This window comes from Pelodiscus sinensis, chromosome 21 (assembly GCF_049634645.1).
Source record: "Pelodiscus sinensis isolate JC-2024 chromosome 21, ASM4963464v1, whole genome shotgun sequence".
Classification (NCBI taxonomy): domain Eukaryota; kingdom Metazoa; phylum Chordata; order Testudines; family Trionychidae; genus Pelodiscus; species Pelodiscus sinensis.
Window position 1 is genome coordinate 19,096,957 of NC_134731.1, and position 19,465 is coordinate 19,116,421.

The following is a 19,465-nucleotide window of genomic DNA, read 5'->3' on the forward strand; positions in this document are numbered from 1 at the left end:
CTTAGATGTAACTTGCTAGTGAAAGACAAGTCCCTGGAGGTCTGAGTCAGTCAGAGGGTTTAATCAATGCACACAGTGTCTGAGAAGCATTTCACCTAACATGACCAAGCTGTCACATGGATGAAAGCTGTTTTGCGTCTTGTCTAAGCTGGAACCAGTAGGAATGTTGTTCTCCAGCACAGCGTCACTGGCACAATGGCTGGTTCTGGTGTTAGATCAGAGTTCGGTCAGGCGGATCGCTCAAGGAGCTAGGGCAGCTGGGCTCTTACTCCTATTCTGGATTGTACCTGGTCTCCCCAGACAGGACTTTAAAGGGCAGAGGAGCCACGTCCAGAAAGGGGCTCATGGCAGAGCCACTCAGAACCCTTAGGCGCCCGCTGCCGAGTGCATTTCTCCCTGATTTAAGATAATGGCTCCATTAGACAGTGCGTGGGGAGAGCCAGTTATCGGACACGTCTCAGTCTCGCCTGCTGGAGCTGTTCCACTTTGTATAGCTCAGGGCTGGGCAAAATACGGCCCAGGGGCTACATCAGCCTGTCAAGCCACCGCATCCAGCCCACGGACCCCCCGCCGGGACTCTCAGGCACGAGCGCCGTCCCTTCAGCCTCTCTGCTCTGGGGCGGGGGCTTCGTGTGATCTCCCTGCTCTCAGCCCAATCCTCAGCTCCTATTGGCTGGAAACAACCGGCCAATAGGAACTGATCCCAGCCAATCCTTCAGCTCCTATTTTTTTCCGGGAATGGCTCCCCCAGAGGAGGTGGGGACATGGGGGGTCCAGTGGCAGCTGGTGGTTCCCCAAAAATATTGCCCGAGGCTGCTGTATCTGGCCTATGGCACCCCCTTCGCAGGGCACCAGGGGATCCGGTGCCCCTGGCTGAGGCTGCTTCAGGTCTTTTACTGGCCAGATATTTGTGTCAGTGCAGCGATACCACTGGGCCTGCGACTCCTGCCAGAGGGTGTGGAAAGCCCGAGACGGGGGGAAGCTGCCTTGAGGCGCTGGCCCACCATCGAGGAGCCTGTCCGGAAGGCAGCAATAGAGATAGTGGGGCCTGTCGGCCGGGCGACCTGGATGGGGAACAAATACACCCTGGTAGCAGTGAACGTGGCTCCCCACTGCTAGCGAGGCAGACACGATGGCAGACGCGCTGCTGGCCCTTTTCAGCAGGGTGGGGTTCCCCCATGAGTCCTCACGGACCAGGGATCCCACTTCATGTCGTCCCTGCTCCGGTGCCTGTGGGAGAAGCATGGGGCCCAGCTCACCTGGGCCCCAGCGTATGGCGCCCGGCCCAGCGGGCTGGTGGGGAGGTGCCAGGGGACACCGAAGCAGATGCTGGAGGCCTTCATGTACTCGCATCCGCAGGCCTGGGACGAGTTCCTGCCCCCCTGCTGTCTGCACAGGGAGGGGCCCCGAGGGTCTGCCGGGTTCTCCCCAACTGAGCCAGGGTGCAGACGGGGGAGGCCCCCCGGGCTTGCTGAGAGAGTTGTGGGAGGGGGAGGCCTCCCTGGATGGAGCGTCGGGGGTGGGAATGTCCTGGCTCGCTGAGCTCGTGGGCCCGGCCAGAGACCCTGGGCAGAGCCCCAGGGAAGCGGAAGGGCTGGTGCGACTGTAGAGAGTGGGCCCGCGCCAGCGCCCCAAAGTCATCCAGCAGCCGAACAGGGCGGAGCCGGCTCCTGCAGGGCAGCGTGTGGCAGGCCCAAGCCCAGGGGGCGGGAGGCGGTGCTGTACCCGGTGGGGGGCCCGACCTTCCCCAGGCCCCCGGGGAGTGACCCCGCTCAGTTCGCTCTCGGAGGGGGGGAGATGTGACGGAGTGGGGGGGGGGGCCTGTCTGCTCTGTGACCTGATTTCCCCACCTGGCTGCACTGTGATGTGGGATTCCCAATGAGTCACCCACGTGAGGACTGGTCCAGACCCCTAGGCCCAGCCCAGCAGTTAACAAGGCTCTTCCCTGGGGGAGACAAAGGAAGGGAGGTGGAGACGGTACCTGGCTGGGGGAGGGCCTGGGAGCTGGGCAGTCGGAGTGTGGAGAAACATGGAGGAAGGAGGCTAAAAACCAGTGTCGGAGGTTCAGGGGCCTGTGAGCCCCTCCCCCCAAGGGCACTAGGGCTGGCATCAAACCTGCGCTGGGCTGCATCGTGGGGAAGCAATAAACCCAGTTGTACTCTACTGGCTGGCGGAGTCACATCTGGCTGAGGACGGGGGGCTCCCCAACGCGCCGTTACACCTGGCCTGCGCTTCCGGATGGTCAAGTCAACCTGTGTCCTGTGATCAGCTCTGGCCGGGCCGGGCCGGGTCTGGGCACTGCCAAGGGCGTCCGCTCAGGGTGAATTGCTCAAACTCGGGGCTCTCTATAGCCCCTTCCCAAATAGGCCACAAACCAATCCCTCAGGGTATGTCTACACTACCCCGCTAGTTCGAACTAGGAGGGTAGTGTAGACATACCCTCAGAGCGCTTCAGCTGCCTGCCTGGCCAGCCTGAAGCCTCACAAGCAAAACCCCTCTGACACCCAGGGGCGGATGAGAGTGTGAAATTTTGTGGGCCCCCCCCTTTGACACAGTGCATGCGCAGGGCCTCGGGAAGCGCGGGGCCCGGGGCAGCCTCCCTGCTCGCCCTGCCCTAAATCCGCCGCTGCTGACACCCCAGTTCTCTCCATGCCCCAAACAGCCCCAGGCCTGCCCACAGGTGAGGGGTCTTAGAACCCAATCTCACCTACCCCAAACAGGTTCTGTCTGGTCCCAAGAAACCAGCCACAGAGCCCAGATCAATTTACACTCTGGATCTTACCCACAAACCACGCCGAGCCAATCCTTTAGAATCTAAACTCTAAGGCTGTGTCTACACTGCACCCTTCTTCCGGAAAAGGGATGCAGATGAGACAAGTCGGAATTGCAAATGAAGCTGGGGATTTAAATATCCCCGGCTTCATTTGTATAAACATGGCTGCCGCTTTTTTCTGGCTCGGGGCTTTGCCGGAGAAAAGCGCCAGTCTAGACGGGATCTTTCGGAAAATAAAGCCTTTTCCGAAAGATCCCTTATTCCTGATTTTAACTGATTCACTTCCGGAAAAGGGGTGCAGTGTAGACACAGCCTAAAGGTTTATTACTAAAAGAAATAAAAGCCTGAGAATGAGGTTGTTAAAGTATCACACGTTACATGCATTGAATCTCCCAGTTCTCAATGCAGGCTCTAGCAGAGATGTTACAGCTGCTGGCTTAAAAGTCTTTGGTGTACATCTTATGTCCGGATGGGTCCACAGTTCTTTCTGGCTCGTTGATCCCTGCAAGGCTGCATCTGGGATGAAGAACTGAGCTGAGCACCAAGATGGAGTCGGCCACATGGCCTATTTATATCCACCCCTGGCTTCTTCCAAGCTGGAGACAGTCACATGGCCAGTGGCCAGGTGTGTCTTTGGCCTTCAGAGGTCCATTGTTCCCGGGAGCTTTGCTCATTAGCATGTCTATGGGCTGAGCATTCCTTGTCTATTGCTCAGCCAGAAACAGAGAAGTTTCCAGTATTGACACAGAATACAGATTCATAATTCCACACCCAGATAACATTCAAGTATATGGTTAGCATATACAGAACCAGTCGAAGGAAAGCTTTCGTTTGACACCTCACATGGCCCCTGTTGTATCAATGTTTGGGGCAAACACCCCCCATGGGTGCAGCAGTGATCTGGCTGCTCCCCTCACAATCCAGTAACGTGACAAGCTCGTTGATGCGAATTCTTGCCGCTGCTCCGTCATACCCGGCTCTGGGGAGGGGAGAGAACCTCTGGGCTTGGGACGGGGGGCAGCTGGAGGCAGGCGCTGCCAGGGCTGGGCTGGGCTGTGGGCGGGGGAAGGGTTGGGAGCCCTTACGGTTCACTTGGGCGTGAAGCGTTATTGTTACTTCTGGGACCAGGGAGCGTCCTCCCTTCTCCCCCAAGGGAAACCTCGCAGACACTGGCCCATCTGGTACCTGCCCTGAGCCCTCTGTCACTCCCACGCCTGGGGCGCCCAGCTCCTCGGGCTCCGGGCGTCACTTCCCGGGGTGGAGCCTCGCCCCGTGATCTCTTTACTCTCCGGCCGCTAGCAGCTACCAAGCAAGCGGAAGGCTCATGCTAAGCACATGCTGCTCTGCCCACCAATCCCCACCACCAGCACAGGCCGATGGGGCATCTTGCTAGAGGGCTGCGGGGGCTATGGCCGCACCACCTTTAAAAGTGCCCTCCCTTTTACTGGTCATAAGGGGGGGGCATCAGGGGAAGGGAGTGAACAGAGGTGGGGGAGGGGCCTCTAGGGGAGGGGCCTCTGGGGGCAAGGCGGGGTGAAGCCTGGGGGGATGGGGTGGCACAAGGGGGCAGGTCCGTAGTTTGGGCACAGGTGGGCCCCCACTTTCACTTCTGCTCTGCTCTGTTTTATCATGAAAATAAGATCATTGAGCTTAACCAATGTCTTGCCCACGCCCCTCTGGGGACGGGGCCGTGTCCCCTCTCGTGGGGATTCGTGAGTCTGCTCCAGCCTTAGGTCAGAGCCACGTGGCTTTTGGCTCCTGCATTTCGCTCGGGAGGGCCGAAGGTTGATCCCACCCTCTCTGCAGATGCAGTTCCAGTCAGTTCAGCTGGGAGAAAGCTCGGAGCCAGGTTCGGTACCAGTTGCACTCCCTTTGGAGAGCCGAGTGCCAGGAGAATGGGAGATTCCCACTGTGACGGCGCGTTGGGGTTTTCCCGTCTCCTGCACCCCCGTAATGGCACGGACAGACTCCACCAGCCAGTAGAACAGAGCGAGTTTATTGCTTCTCCAGGATACAGCACAGCACAGATGTCATCTGGTTCCAGGGCAGGCCTAGGATGCCTCAGCCTCCCTTGAGATGGGGGAGCCTGGGCCCCTAAATCCCAGCCCCTTGCCTAGGCTGCTTCCTCCATGATCCCAGCCAGAAACCTAACTCCCTCACTTCCAGCCCTGCCCCCAGCCAGGGCTCCACTCCCCTTCTTCCCATTGTTCCGCTCCCTGGGAGACACTGGTCGGACAGGTTCGAAGCCCCCTTGCATAATGACTCATCCCCGGCCCTGCTGGGCCGTGCTGCAGCCAGCAGCCAGTGGAGGTCACTCCCAACCCACTGCCCAGCAACCAGCAAGGTACCCCCCACTACGTCACACCCACCCCAGCACATAACTGAGGGTTGCGGCCCAAGGAGCAGGACAGAGGATCCAGATGGGCTCCAGAGCTGAGCATGCTCATTCGCTCAGGGCTCTGGAGCTCATAGCAGTGCCCAGCGTCTGTCAGTCCCCCATGGGCTCTTCTCTTCATGCAGGAGACTGTTAAGGGAAGGTTTGTTCTGCGCTCTGGGGAGCTCGCATAGGCCCGATCTGGACAGATGGGTCACATTTGCTATACGCTGCTGCCATTCGCAGACACAAACACACATAAGGTGCCCCACCATGTTCTTAAAGGACAGCTTCCATTAGCCACAACACAAATGCTAACAATGCAACCTTGGCTTGGACATTAGGAAAATCTTCCTGCCTTTCGGAGGTGAAACACTGGAATACATTGCCCAGGGGGGTTGTGGAATCTCCTTCCCTGGAGATATTTCAGAGCAGGTTGGACAGACACCTGCCAGGGAGGGTCTAGATGGTGCTTGGTCCTGCCAAGAGGGCAGGGGATGGGACTTGATGACCGCTTAAGGTCCTTCCAGTTCTAGTGTTCCAGGGTTGAAACAGCATCCAAATTCAGTTCTAAGCTCAGAAGTTTTACACTAACTGATCCAACAATTTCTCCAGGTTTCTTTGTGCATATTTTGTCACCACTCTATGGGATACCCGCAGAGTGTAAATGCCACCTGTTAGCTCTGCAACCTCTGCTGCATCCAGCTGTTACAGGCCGAGAGAAGCATGCGATTCGCACATCTGGAGCCAGTGGGTGCCCACTGTGGTCGCCTGGCTGCTGTGTGTAGCTGCCTGCCTAGCCTGGCACTTCTCTGCATGCAAGCAGCTCACTCCGTGTGAGCACCAAGCAGGCAGGGCACGACACAGACACCCCGTCCGCTACAGCCCGGCCCTAACTGGCTGCATGTGCAGGCAGGAGCCGGCAAGAGCAGCTTTCTCGGTGTGGAAGTGGCTGCTTTCATAACCCTCTTTCTGCTGTCTGCTCGCTAGGGCTGAGACCGTGTCAGAGCCTGTTTCTGCGGTTACGGACACTGGTGCACTTACAGGCGTCCTGACGGGGCCTCGGCCTGGTCTGGGAGAGACCTGGGCCCTGTTCCGAGCTGGGCCGGAGGAGCCCTTCTCTCAGGCTGCGTCCAGACGGCGTTGCTTCCTCGGGATACTGGAAGAATCCCCCAAAAGCAACATTGTGTCCAAGGAACGCGTCCACTCTTCACATCCTTTTCGAAAGAACGGACGTGCTCTTTCGCCATCCCTGTAAACCGCGTTCTGCGAGGAATAAGGGAGGGCTCAAAAGCCCTGGTTCCCGAAATTTGGCACCGTGTAGACTCGCCAAATTTCAAAAAAGCCTCTTTCGAAATTGAATCGAGAAAAGATACGCAACTAGCGCAAATCGCCTCTCTCCGATGGAAGAGTGCAGCCTGGGCATCGCTGCAGGCAGCTGCTCTGCCCAGCAGGCCGGTGAGAGCCGCCGGCAGGGTCGGGCGTGCTCGGGGGCAGTGTCCAGCAATACTAACGGCCCTCGCGGGGGGGCGCGCAGGCGTGAGGCCTCAGCCTCCCCAGCTGGCGCCAGAAGAGGGGAGTCCCCACTAGCCCGGGGAGGCTGAGAGGCCGTAGCTCAGCCCGGGAGTTTCTGCTTCCCCGTCAGTACGTGTGGCCAGGCGGTGACCCAAGGGGCGCGGCAGACGGTGGGTGTGACCGTCTCCAAGGCGACTGAGCTTTGCTTGTCTAGCACCCTGACGTCTCTGGTCTCCATGGCGCTGCACAGGCCCAGCCGGGGCCCGCGGAGCTGCAGGAGGGCACTTGCCAGGCCTGGGGCGTCCTCTGGGTCACGCTGCTGCAGCTGTGGCCCCACCATTCGCCAGGCCGCATGGGGCTGGGCCCGGCCATCCTGCCACAGCCTCCCCCTTACACCCGTCCCTGCCCTGCCCGCCAGGCCTGGGGAGCCAGCACCTCAAGCTCCTCGCTGCCCCAGCTGCTGAGCCCCGGGCCGGCGGTGGGACCCCGGGGGGTAGCAGAGCCCCAGGCCAGTGGTGGGACCCCGGGGGGTAGCAGAGCCCCAGGCCGGCGGTGGGACCCTGGGGGGTAGCAGAGCCCCGGGCCGGCGGTGGGACCCTGGGGGGCAGCAGAGCCCCGGGCCGGCGGTGGGACCCTGGGGGGCAGCAGAGCCCCGGGCCGGCGGTGGGACCCCGGGGGGCAGCAGAGCCCCGGGCCGGCGGTGGGACCCTGGGGGGTAGCAGAGCCCCGGGCCGGCGGTGGGACCCTGGGGGGTAGCAGAGCCCCGGGCTGGCGGTGGGACCCTGGGGGGCAGCAGAGCCCCGGGCCGGCGGTGGGACCCTGGGGGGCAGCAGAGCCCCAGGCCGGCGGTGGGACCCCGGGGGGCAGCAGAGCCCCAGGCCGGCGGTGGGACCCTGGGGGGTAGCAGAGCCCCGGGCCGGCGGTGGGACCCTGGGGGGCAGCAGAGCCCCGGGCCGGCGGTGGGACCCCGGGGGGCAGCAGAGCCCCGGGCCGGCGGTGGGACCCTGGGGGGTAGCAGAGCCCCGGGCCGGCGGTGGGACCCTGGGGGGTAGCAGAGCCCCGGGCTGGCGGTGGGACCCTGGGGGGCAGCAGAGCCCCAGGCCGGCGGTGGGACCCCGGGGGGCAGCAGAGCCCCAGGCCGGCGGTGGGACCCCGGGGGGCAGCAGAGCCCCAGGCCGGCGGTGGGACCCTGGGGGGTAGCAGAGCCCCGGGCCGGCGGTGGGACCCTGGGGGGCAGCAGAGCCCCAGGCCGGCGGTGGGACCCCGGGGGGCAGCAGAGCCCCAGGCCGGCGGTGGGACCCTGGGGGGCAGCAGAGCCCCAGGCCAGTGGTGGGACCCCGGGGGGCAGCAGAGCCCCGGGCCGGCGGTGGGACCCCGGGGGGCAGCAGAGCCCCGGGCCGGCGGTGGGACCCCGGGGGGCAGCAGAGCCCCGGGCCGGCGGTGGGACCCTGGGGGGTAGCAGAGCCCCAGGCCAGTGGTGGGACCCCGGGGGGCAGCAGAGCCCCGGGCCGGCGGTGGGACCCCGGGGGGCAGCAGAGCCCCGGGCCGGCGGTGGGACCCCGGGGGGCAGCAGAGCCCCGGGCCGGCGGTGGGACCCCGGGGGGTAGCAGAGCCCCGGGCCGGCGGTGGGACCCCGGGGGTAGCAGAGCCCCGGGCCGGCGGTGGGACCCCGGGGGTAGCAGAGCCCCGGGCCGGCGGTGGGACCCCGGGGGGTAGCAGAGCCCCGGGCCGGCGGTGGGACCCCGGGGGGTAGCAGAGCCCCGGGCCGGCGGTGGGACCCCGGGGGTAGCAGAGCCCCGGGCCGGCGGTGGGACCCCGGGGGTAGCAGAGCCCCGGGCTGGCGGTGGGACCCCGGGGGGCAGCAGAGCCCCGGGCTGGCGGTGGGACCCTGGGGGGGCAGCAGAGCCCCGGGCTGGCGGTGGGACCCTGGGGGGCAGCAGAGCCCCGGGCTGGCGGTGGGACCCCGGGGGGTAGCAGAGCCCCGGGCCGGCGGTGGGACCCCGGGGGGTAGCAGAGCCCCGGGCCAGTGATGGGACCCTGGGGGGCAGCAGAGCCCCGGGCCGGCGGTGGGACCCTGGGGGGCAGCAGAGCCCCGGGCCAGTGGTGGGACCCTGGGGGGCAGCAGAGCCCTGGGCTGGCGGTGGGACCCCGGGGGTAGCAGAGCCCCAGGCCGGCGGTGGGACCCCGGGGGTAGCAGAGCCCCGGGCCGGCGGTGGGACCCCGGGGGGCAGCAGAGCCCCAGGCCGGCGGTGGGACCCCGGGGGGCAGCAGAGCCCCGGGCCGGCGGTGGGACCCCGGGGGTAGCAGAGCCCCGGGCTGGCGGTGGGACCCTGGGGGGTAGCAGAGCCCCAGGCCGGCGGTGGGACCCCGGGGGTAGCAGAGCCCTGGGCCGGCGGTGGGACCCCGGGGGTAGCAGAGCCCCGGGCCGGTGGTGGGACCCCGGGGGTAGCAGAGCCCCGGGCCGGCGGTGGGACCCCGGGGGTAGCAGAGCCCCGGGCTGGCGGTGGGACCCTGGGGGGTAGCAGAGCCCCGGGCTGGCGGTGGGACCCTGGGGGGTAGCAGAGCCCCGGGTCGGCGGTGGGACCCTGGAGGTAGCAGAGCCCCGGGCCGGCGGTGGGACCCCGGGGAGTAGCAGAGCCCTGGGCCGGTGGTGGGACCCCGGGGGGTAGCAGAGCCCCGGGCCGGTGGTGGGACCCCGGGGGGTAGCAGAGCCCCAGGCCGGCGGTGGGACCCCGGGGGGCAGCAGAGCCCCAGGCCGGCGGTGGGACCCTGGGGGGTAGCAGAGCCCCGGGCCGGTGGTGGGACCCCGGGGGGCAGCAGAGCCCAGGCCGGCGGTGGGACCCTGGGGGGTAGCAGAGCCCTGGGTCGGCGGTGGGACCCCGGGGGGCAGCAGAGCCCAGGCCGGCGGTGGGACCCTGGGGGGTAGCAGAGCCCCGGGCCGGTGGTGGGACCCCGGGGGGCAGCAGAGCCCCAGGCTGGCGGTGGGACCCTGGGGGGTAGCAGAGCCCCGGGCCGGTGGTGGGACCCCGGGGGGCAGCAGAGCCCCAGGCCGGCGGTGGGACCCTGGGGGGTAGCAGAGCCGTGGGCCGGCGGTGGGACCCTGGGGGTGGCAAAGCTAGTGGGGCCAGCGGGACCCTGGATGTTGATGGCGGGGCAGACTCCCAGGCATGGGGAAGCTGGTGCGATCGCCCCGCCCCTCCCTTCCCACACCTCTCTGCTGCTGTCCCAGTTGGCGAGAGGCAGGGCGGGCATGGGGGGGGGGGCTCTGATTCCAGACACGTGTCACAAGTGGCCACTGGCCGAATGCCTGGGCTGGTGCTCGGCTCTCTGGGAAGGACCCAGGTCCCGGCCCCTGCTCTGGCGTTCTCCCAGGAACTGCCCCGGGTCCACGCAGCCGTCCTGGCTGGCCTGAAGCCACAGCGAGGGGTGTGCAAATGCCTAGGTAGGCCGGGGGCCTGTGGGGCTGGTGAGGGCTCACGGGAGAGACCCGTTGCCCACTCTGCCCCAGGGCCCGCGGCTCTCCCTGGCCAGCTGGCGGCTCTCTAGGGCGCGTCCCCTCCGAAGCTGCATCGCTCCGATCCCGCTCGCGTCCCAGCAGAGCGCAGGCGTGCGCCCGGCGAGCTGGGCTGGGCAGGGAAGGGCCAGCGTCCTGCACCTGGGTTAGCGGCCGGCAGCCCCAAGGCGAAAGGCAGGGCGGCCCCAGTTCGCTCCGCCCCCTGCCCTGCCGGAGAGGTGCGGAGGGGAGGCTCTGAGCAGAGGCTGGGCTGAGTCAGGGCCTGGCACCGCTGTGCAGGGGAGGAGGCTGCTGTGGTGACAGCCACGAAAGCCCTCGTGCGCCGTGCTCGTTCTCAGGGACCTGCCCTAGCCTGTCCCCTCTGGCCGGCCTGCAGCAGCTCAGACCGGTTTGGGGCTCTCGGGGATGGGTGGGACCAGGCACAATGGGGACACCGTATCCCTGAGGCCTGATTCACACCCGGATGCTCTCAACAGCCAGCCATGGGACAGCCGAGGGCTGCTTGTGCTCTGTCAGCTGGGGCAGGGTGGGGCGCGGTGACAGCTCCCTGCTCTGCACACTGGGCTGTGCTCAGCAGGGGCTGCCCAGCGTGGTAAGGCCAAGAGCAGTGACAGCTGTGGAAAGCCCAGCCCTCCCACAGCAGTGACCCTGGGAGCACCATTCTACAGAGGGGGAAACTGAGGCACCGATGGCGTACGTGACATGGCCAAAATCACACTGTGGGGCTGTGGCAGAGACGGGCCTGGCGCCCAGACTCCTGCCCCAGCCCCTCAAGCTTCCTCCACCCACAGAGCCTGCTCCCTCCGCTGTCTCCCACTCGCTGGGGGGCTGGGGCGAAGCTGGGAAAAGCCTGTTCAGGACAATGGAGGGAGCTGTAAGGCAGCCCAGCTGTGTGCCTCCAGCAGCAGCCTCCCTCCACTGCAGGGGGAGCAGGAAGGCTGCGTGGGGAGGGAAGAGTCCTCGGAGGTGGTGAGAATGCAGAGCCCAGGAATCCTGGGGAACTGGTTGTACGGGGGGAGTGACACTCCGCCTCCTGAGAGGTGTATAACTCGTCCGGATGGTCCAGCCGCACAGCACTGCACCTCGGCTGCCAGGGACACCCGTCAGCTCCGTGCGGGCTCGTGCGAGGCAGGGCGCACGGCAAGATGGCTTCGATGGGGCTGCAGGTGCTGGGCATCACCCTCTCGGTCATTGGCTGGCTGGGCTCCATCCTGACCTGCGCGCTGCCCATGTGGCGGGTGACGGCCTTCATCGGGAACAACATCGTGGTGGCCCAGATCATCTGGGAGGGGCTGTGGATGAACTGCGTGGTGCAGAGCACGGGCCAGATGCAGTGCAAGGTCTACGACTCCATGCTGGCCCTGCCCCAGGACCTGCAGGCCGCCCGCGCCCTGGTGGTGATCGCCATCGTGCTGGCCGTGCTGGGCCTGCTCCTGGCCCTCGTGGGCGGGAAATGCACCAACTGCGTGGAGGACGCGTCTGCCAAAGCCAAGGTCACGATCGTCGCCGGGAGCATCTTCATCATCTCGGGCATCATGATCCTCATCCCCGTGTGCTGGTCGGCCAACAACATCATCCGCGACTTCTACAACCCGCTGGTCACCGAGGCGCAGAAGCGGGAGCTGGGGGCCTCGCTCTACATCGGCTGGGCTGGCTCCGCGCTCCTGCTCATTGGGGGGTCCCTGCTCTGCTGCAGCTGCCCCCCCAAGAATGAGAAGCCCTACTCTGCCAACTACACGGCGGCGCGCTCGGGGCCGGTCAGCAACTACGTCTAGGGACGGGCGGGCTCTGGGCCTCCCCAGCGCGGGGGCCCAGCTCCCCGAGAGACTCCTGCCCAGCCCCAGCCCGCTGCTCTGCCTGAGCCCAGCTCTCCCCCACTGCCCAGGGGCTGAACAGACAGAGCTTCCCGAAGGAGAAGGGGCCTTGGGAGGGGGCGCAGGCTCCTGAGCAGAAGCCCCGAGGTGCAGGACTGGCTGGCTGCTCAGACGCGCCCCCGGCACATCCCTGGCTGCTGAGCGGCTGCCAGGCCTGGCGCTAAGACTCTGCCCCTGCAGCGTGTGGCCAGGGCACTGAGAGCTCCTGGAATTGCTCCCAGCCCCCGGGCGAAGCCAGCTGGTGCTGTGAGCCCCTGCAGGCCTGCCCCCTGTGCCCGCTCGGGAAGGGGGGAGAGGCGTGCGGGGGCAGGGAGTAACAGACGTGGCAGGTCCGTGGTCACGCCCCGTGCTGGAGGGGCTGGGCAGGACAGGTCCCTGGGAGCAGAGCCCAGCCTCTCCGGAGGAAGGGGAAGCTGCAGCCAGGCTCAGGGGTTGTGCCTGAGGGGAGGCCTCCTTCCGGCGCCAGGCCTCGGGTCCGTCCGGGGGGCCTGGCGGAGGTCCCAGCGGGAGCTGGCTTAGGAGAGTGAAAGCGCTGGGCCCACGCAGGCGGTGTGGGGCTGGGTATGTGTGGGGTGGCGGTGTGCCAAGCTCTGGGCATGCTGCTGGGTTTCTGTGTGGGCCTGTCGTGCAGGCACCCGTCTCCCGCGCTCCCCAGGGCTCCGGCAAGCTCTGCTCGGGGGCAGTGTCACTCCGGACGTGGCTCGTGCCCCGTCCCCAGAGCTGAGCAGGCAGAGGACTCCCGGCTGCTTCTGCCCTCCCAGCTCCGAGCCAGACTGGAGAGCCCCACGTGGAAACGGGGCTCTGGCCTGCTCTTAGCACCCCCAGAGGCAGCGCGGGGCTCCGCCGGCCCTGCCCCGGGTTTGCAGTGCGCCACTCTCAGGCCCTGTTTGTTTAGCTGCACCTGTGGTTCCTGCGTGAGCCGGGCGGGGCGGGATGGCAGGGCCCAGCTGGGCAAACCGGTCTGGGAGGTGGGAGCAGGGCCAGGCAGGCTGAGCGAGAGCCGAAAGGGAAGGTGTTTCCTGGCGGCTCTCGGAGCCTGCGGCCGCCCACTGCCCCTCCGGCCGAGTCTGACCCGAGCAGGCTGGAGGCCGCCCAGAGCCCCGGGGGTGGGGGTATCACTGCAGCAGCCCCGGGCAGGTCCACCAGCCTCCTGCGGGCTCCCAGCAGACAGACTGGCCCAGGCAGCTCCCGGGTGGAGACCTGCCGGCTGCCCCAGCAGAGGGCGGGAGAGGGGGGAAGAGGGCAGGTGCCGGGGGGGGGGTGAGCCGGGAGGGGGCCGGGAGGGGGGTGCCTCCTGACTGGGCTGGGGGCTGTGCCGGGACCCTCCTGCCCGTGGGAAGTGTCCGTAGACGCCATTGGGATTTCAACATTAAACTGCAGCTGCTCCGAGCCTGCCGGGCCTGTCGCGTTTGCTTGGCTGCCCTGGGGGCACCCCTTCCCCCTCCCCCCTCCCCTCCCCGGAGCCCCCTCCACGCCGCCTGCAGCCCCACTCCCCCTCCGGACCCCACCCTGCCCCGCCTCCAGCCCCACACCCCCTCCGGACCCCACCCTGCCCCGCCTCCAGCCCCACACCCCCTCCGGACCCCACCCTGCCCCGCCTCCAGCCCCACGCCCCCTCCGGACCCCACCCTGCCCCGCCTCCAGCCCCACTCCCTTCCAGAGCCCCACCCTGCCCCGCCTCCAGCCCCACACCCCCTCCGGACCCCACCCTGCCCCGCCTCCAGCCCCACTCCCATTCCGGACCCCACCCTGCCCCGCCTCCAGCCCCACTCCCCTTCCAGAGCCTCACCCTGCCCCGCCTCCAGCCCCACTCCCCTTCCAGAGCCCCACCCTGCTCCGCCTCCAGCCCCACTCCCCTTCCAGAGCCCCACCCTGCTCTGCCTCCAGCCCCACACCCCCTCCAGACTCCACCCTGCGCCGCCTCAAGCCCCACACCCCCTCCGGACCCCACCCTGCCCCGCCTCCAGCCCCACACCCCCTCCGGACCCCACCCTGCCCCGCCTCCAGCCCCACACCCCCTCCGGACCCCACCCTGCCCCGCCTCCAGCCCCACACCCCCTCCGGACCCCACCCTGCACCGCCTCCAGCCCCACACCCCCTCCGGACCCAACCCTGCGCCGCCTCAAGCCCCACGCCCCCTCCGGACCCCCACCCTGCTCTGCCTCCAGCCCCACACCCCCTCCGGACCCCACCCTGCACCGCCTCAAGCCCCACGCCCCCTCCGGACCCCACCCTGCCCCGCCTCCAGCCCCACACTCCCTCCGGACCCCACCCTGTGCCGCCTCAAGCCCCACTCCGCTTCCAGAGCCCCACCCTGCTCCGCCTCCAGCCCCACACTCCCTCTGGACCCCCACCCTGCCCCGCCTCCAGCCCCACTCGCCTTCCAGAGCCCCACCCTGCTCCACCTCCAGCCCCACACTCCCTCTGGACCCCCCACCCTGCCCCGCCTCCAGCCCCACACCCCCTCCGGACCCCACCCTGCCCCGCCTCCAGCCCCACTCCCCTTCCAGAGCCCCACCCTGCCCCGCCTCCAGCCCCACTCCCCTTCCAGAGCCCCACCCTGCTCCGCCTCCAGCCCCACACCTCTGCCGGACCCCACCCTGCCCCGCCTCCAGCCCCACTCCCCTTCCAGAGCCCCACCCTGCTCCGCCTCCAGCCCCACACCTCTTCCGGACCCCACTCTGCTCCGCCTCCAGCCCCACTCCCCTTCCAGAGCCCCACCCTGCCCCGCCGACAGCCCCACTCCCCTTCCAGAGCCCCACCCTGCCCCGCCTCCAGCCCCACACCCCCTCCAGACCCCACCCTGCTCCGCCTCCAGCCCCACACTCCCTCTGGACCCCCACCCTGCCCCGCCTCCAGCCCCACTCCCCTTCCAGAGCCCCACCCTGCCCCGCCTCCAGCCCCACTCCCCTTCCAGAGCCCCACCCTGCTCCGCCTCCAGCCCCACACCCCTTCCGGACCCCACCCTGTCCCGCCTCCAGCCCCACTCCCCTTCCAGAGCCCCACCCTGCTCCGCCTCCAGCCCCACACCCCCTCCAGAGCCCCACCCTGCCCCGCCGACAGCCCCACTCCCCTTCCAGAGCCCCACCCTGCCCCGCCTCCAGCCCCATGCCCCCTCCAGACCCCACCCTGCTTCGCCTCCAGCCCCACACTCCCTCCAGACCCCACCCTGCTCCGCCTCCAGCCCCACACTCCCTCTGGACCCCCACCCTGCCCCGCCTCCAGCCCCACTCCCCTTCCAGAGCCCCACCCTGGCCCGCCTCCAGCCCCACACCCCCTCCGGACCCCACCCTGCCCCGCCTCCAGCCCCACGCTCCCTCCGGATCCCCACCCTGCGCCGCCTCCAGCCCCACGCTCCCTCCGGATCCCCACCCTGCCCCACCTCCAGCCCCACGCCCCCTCCGGACCCCACCCTGCCCCGCCTCCAGCCCCACGCCCCCTCTGGGCCCCACCCTGCCCCGCCTCTAGCCCCACGCCCCCTCCGGACCCCACCCTGCCCCGCCTCCAGCCCCACGCCCCCTCCGGACCCCACCCTGCCCCGCCTCCAGCCCCACGCCCCCTCCGGACCCCACCCTGCCCCACCTCCAGCCCCACACCCCCTCCGGACCCCACCCTGCCCCGCCTTCAGCCCCACGCCCCCTCCAGACCCAACCCTGCCCCACACTCCCCCTCCAGAGCCCCACCCTGCCCCGCCTCTCCCCCCACAACCGCTCCAGAGTCTTTCTGGGCTCTGCATAAATGCAAGATGCGAATGCGCACACAGGAGCCCCGGACATCTGCATCAGTATCCGGGGGTAGAAAGATGGGAGCCCACCCAGGGGCAACGGAATAGGGAGGCAGTGGGCTCGGCCAGTCACTTTTCTCCACCGGCCTGGCCCCTGCTCCCCCAAATGCCCCACAGCCAGTCCGGAAGCTGGAGCCAAGTCCCAGTAAGCGTGGCCCAAGGAGGCAGCAGTGCAGGGTGCCAGGCGGGAGCTGGTCCATGAGGGGAGCCGAATTAAAGGCAGCAGCGAGGGGGGGCAGCAGCCCCTGTTGCGGGGGGGGGGGGGGGCGGCGACTGAGCTCCTGGACCCGGAACAAGCTGTAACTGAGCCAGGCTGCCTGCCCACCTGGCTCCTCAAACACTTTAAATGCAGAGCTGCAACGGGGGTAGGTCCTGGATCCGGCATGAGCCGGGACGGAGCCGGGCTGCTGGCCAGGCTGCTACCAAATGTACTGGCAGGGGCGGGGAGGGGACGCGCCCGTGGTTCTAGCATTAACCTGTAAGCTTTTGCCTATCGGTTAATGGGCTGCTCGACTCCACTATTACGTCCCTAGGCTGAACCGCTGCCGTCTGGGCGGGGCGGGCGAGGGGACCCGTTGCAACGCTGCTGCTCTGCCGGCGGGAGGGCAGCTCTGTCCCTGGGGCACTGATCCCGCTCACCCCTACACTCAGTGGGGGCCTGCGGGGGCGTCGCTAACCCGCCCTTCCCCCGTCTGTCTCCCCAGGTGCCAGCGTGACGGCCCGGCAGCCATGGCACTGATGGTCGTGCAGGTGGGGGGCCTGGCTCTGTCGGTGCTGGGCTGGCTGGGCACCATCCTGGCCTGCGCGCTGCCCATGTGGCGGGTGACGGCCTTCATCGGGCCCAACATCATCGTGGCCCAGGTGTTCTGGGAGGGGCTGTGGATGAACTGCGTGTACGAGAGCACGGGCCAGATGCAGTGCAAGGTCTACGACTCGCTGCTGGATCTCTCCGCGGACCTGCAGGCCGCCCGCGCCCTGGTGGTGGCCTCCATTGTGGTGGCCTTCCTCGCCCTGCTCCTGGCCGTCGTGGGGGCCGAGTGCACCCGGTGCATGGCGGACCGGGGAGCCAAGGCCAAGGTCTCCGTCGCCGCCGGGGCCGGCTTCATCCTGGCTGGGGTGGGGCTGCTCGTCCCCATCTCCTGGTCGGCCCACACCATCGTCAGCAACTTCTACAACCCCCTGGTGCCAGAGGCTTTGAAGAGGGAGTTGGGGGCTTCTCTCTACGTGGGCTGGGCCTCCAGCGCCCTGCTGGCCTTTGGGGGAGCTACCCTGTGCTGCTCCTGCGCCCCCGGCCCAGAGGCGCCGTATCCCATGAAGTACAGGGCGGTGAAGCCCTCCAGCCTGGGCAGCTATGCCCTCCAGAACTACGTGTGAGGGGCACTGCCCGGCCCGGGTGCTCGCAGGGCCCGTGGCTGTCAGCCAAACGGACGCTGGCTTCCGGCTGGAGTGTGAAATGTCCAAGGGCTCCTCTCCCAGGCATGTTCCTCCCGCCTGTAGCGCCTGCCATATGGTCCACCTCCCCACGCGAGTCCCCGCCCGCCCGCAGCCCCCCCACCTGTCCCCCGCCCACCCCCTGCCTGCAGCTCCCCTGCCTGTCCCCCACCCACCCTCCCACCTGTCCCCCATCTGCAGGCCCCCGCCTGTCCCTCGCCCGTAGCCCCCCCACCTGTCCCCCGCCCACCCCCTGCCTGCAGCTCCCCTGCCTGTCCCCCACCCACCCTCCCACCTGTCCCCCGTCTGCAGGCCCCCCCGCCTGTCCCTCGCCCGTAGCCCCCCCACCTGTCCCCCGCCCACCCCCCTGCCTGCAGCTCCCCTGCCTGTCCCCCACCCACCCTCCCACCTGTCCCCCATCTGCAGGCCCCCCGCCTGTCCCTCGCCCATAGCCCCCCCACCTGTCCCCCGCCCACCCCCCTGCCTGCAGCTCCCCTGCCTGTCCCCCACCCACCCTCCCACCTGTCCCCCATCTGCAGGCCCCCCGCCTGTCCCTCGCCCGTAGCCCCCCCACCTGTCCCCCACCCACCCCCTGCCTGCAGCTCCCCTGCCTGTCCCCCACCCACCCTCCCACCTGTCCCCCATCTGCAGGCCCCCCGCCTGTCCCTCGCCCGTAGCCCCCCCACCTGTCCCCCGCCCACCCCCCTGCCTGCAGCTCCCCTGTCTGTCCCCCACCCACCCTCCCACCTGTCCCCCATCTGCAGGCCCCCCGCCTGTCCCTCGCCCGTAGCCCCCCCACCTGTCTCCCGCCCACCCCCTGCCTGCAGCTCCCCTGCCTGTCCCCCACCCACCCTCCCACCTGTCCCCCGTCTGCAGCCCCCCCGCCTGTCCCTCGCCCGCAGCCCCCCCACCTGTCCCCTGCTCACCCCCTGCCTGCAGCTCCCCTGCCTGTCCCCCGCCCACCCCCCCACCTGTCCCCCATCTGCAGCCCCCGTCCCATCCCCCGCCCACAGCCCCCCCACATGTCTCCCGCCTGCAGCCCCCCCATCTGTCCCCCGCCCAAAGTCTGCCCCCCGCCTGCCCCCTGCGTGCAGCTCCCCTGCCTATCCCCTGCCCGCCCCCCACCTGTTCCCCATCTGCAGCCCACCCACCGGTCCCCCGCCTGCACTCCGTCCCACCCGTCCCCTGCCCGCAGCCAACCCCACCTGGCCCCCACATGTATCCCCCCACCTGCAGCCCAGTCCACGCAGCCCCCACGTATATCCCTCGCCTGCAGCCCACCCCCACACATTGTCCCTCAGCCAGCCGGAGATGGTAGAAACCAGACACATCTTGTCCCTGCTTGTGCCCTCGCTGCTTCATCCCACCTGACCTGTGGCTGGTCCCAGGGCCCCCCATGTGACCGCCATGCCTCTCCCCCCAACCAGCTGTGTTCTCCCTGCCCCCAGCAGCTGGGGAAAGTGGCACAGGCAGAGAGGATGGGGGAGTTTTGCTTAATGCGCCTTGTCCAGGAAATACCCTCCCCCGTGAGTCTCAGGCCTGGGCAGCCATGTCCATGAGGGAGGGCTCAGGCTGGCCAGTACATCCAGAACCCAGTGCCTCAGCCCTCGGGTGGGTGTTGGGTGCCCCTGGGGGCCTGCTCCCCCCAGACCTCTTGGCATCAGCTGGCAGGTCTGGCAGTGGCCCCCGGGGCTCTCAGCTGGGCTTTGCAATCAGCAGGCTCCGGGGCAGCATCCGGCCCCATGGAGAGTGGAGGGGGTGGCTCATGGGGCTGTGCTGGGGGCAGGGGCCAGGGGAGCGTGCCGCCCCTCCCGGTGTGCTCTGTGCCTGGGGGCCCTGCGGCTCCAGGCCGGGCTGTGTGGGGCGACGTTGGCCTGGCGGGCTGGGTCTAATAAAGGCTTTGGTGACCCAAGAGGAAGACTCTGGGCTGATTTCAAGGGGGAGTGGCAGCGGCCGGGGCTCCTTGGGGACTGCCAACAGGAGCAGGGGGCCGGCCGGTGCCCTGTTCCCCGCCCATTGGCTCCCCCAGCGCCCTTTCCTCTGCCCAGCCCCCGCCCAGCGCCGCAGGGAGCTGGTGACATGGAGCCGGTGGCCCTGAGCACAGGACCAGATGCCAGAGGCGAGGAGCCTCCCCGCTCTGGGGCACCACCCTTCAGAGCCGCTGCTCCCTCGTCCCCATGGCAACGCCTGCCTGGCTCTG

General features: G+C 68.2%; 2 protein-coding genes across 2 annotated transcripts in view; both read left to right on the top strand.

The window, feature by feature from the left end:
* The window catches only part of LOC112546933 (claudin-4-like), a 29,513-nt gene extending 11,922 nt beyond the window's left edge, over positions 1-17,591 (top strand). Inside the window, exon 3 of the mRNA XM_075905072.1 lies at positions 16,539-17,591. Within this exon, the coding sequence (XP_075761187.1) occupies positions 16,564-17,208 (645 nt within the window). The 5' untranslated portion in view covers positions 16,539-16,563 and the 3' untranslated portion in view covers positions 17,209-17,591. The remainder of the gene's footprint in view (positions 1-16,538) is intronic.
* Positions 11,199-13,314, top strand: LOC102455494 (claudin-4-like). Its single transcript, XM_014577001.3, has one exon. The coding sequence runs from the start codon at positions 11,322-11,324 to the stop codon at positions 11,949-11,951; it is 630 nt and encodes a 209-aa protein (XP_014432487.3). The 5' UTR covers positions 11,199-11,321; the 3' UTR covers positions 11,952-13,314.
* Positions 17,592-19,465: the final 1,874 nt, after the last annotated feature.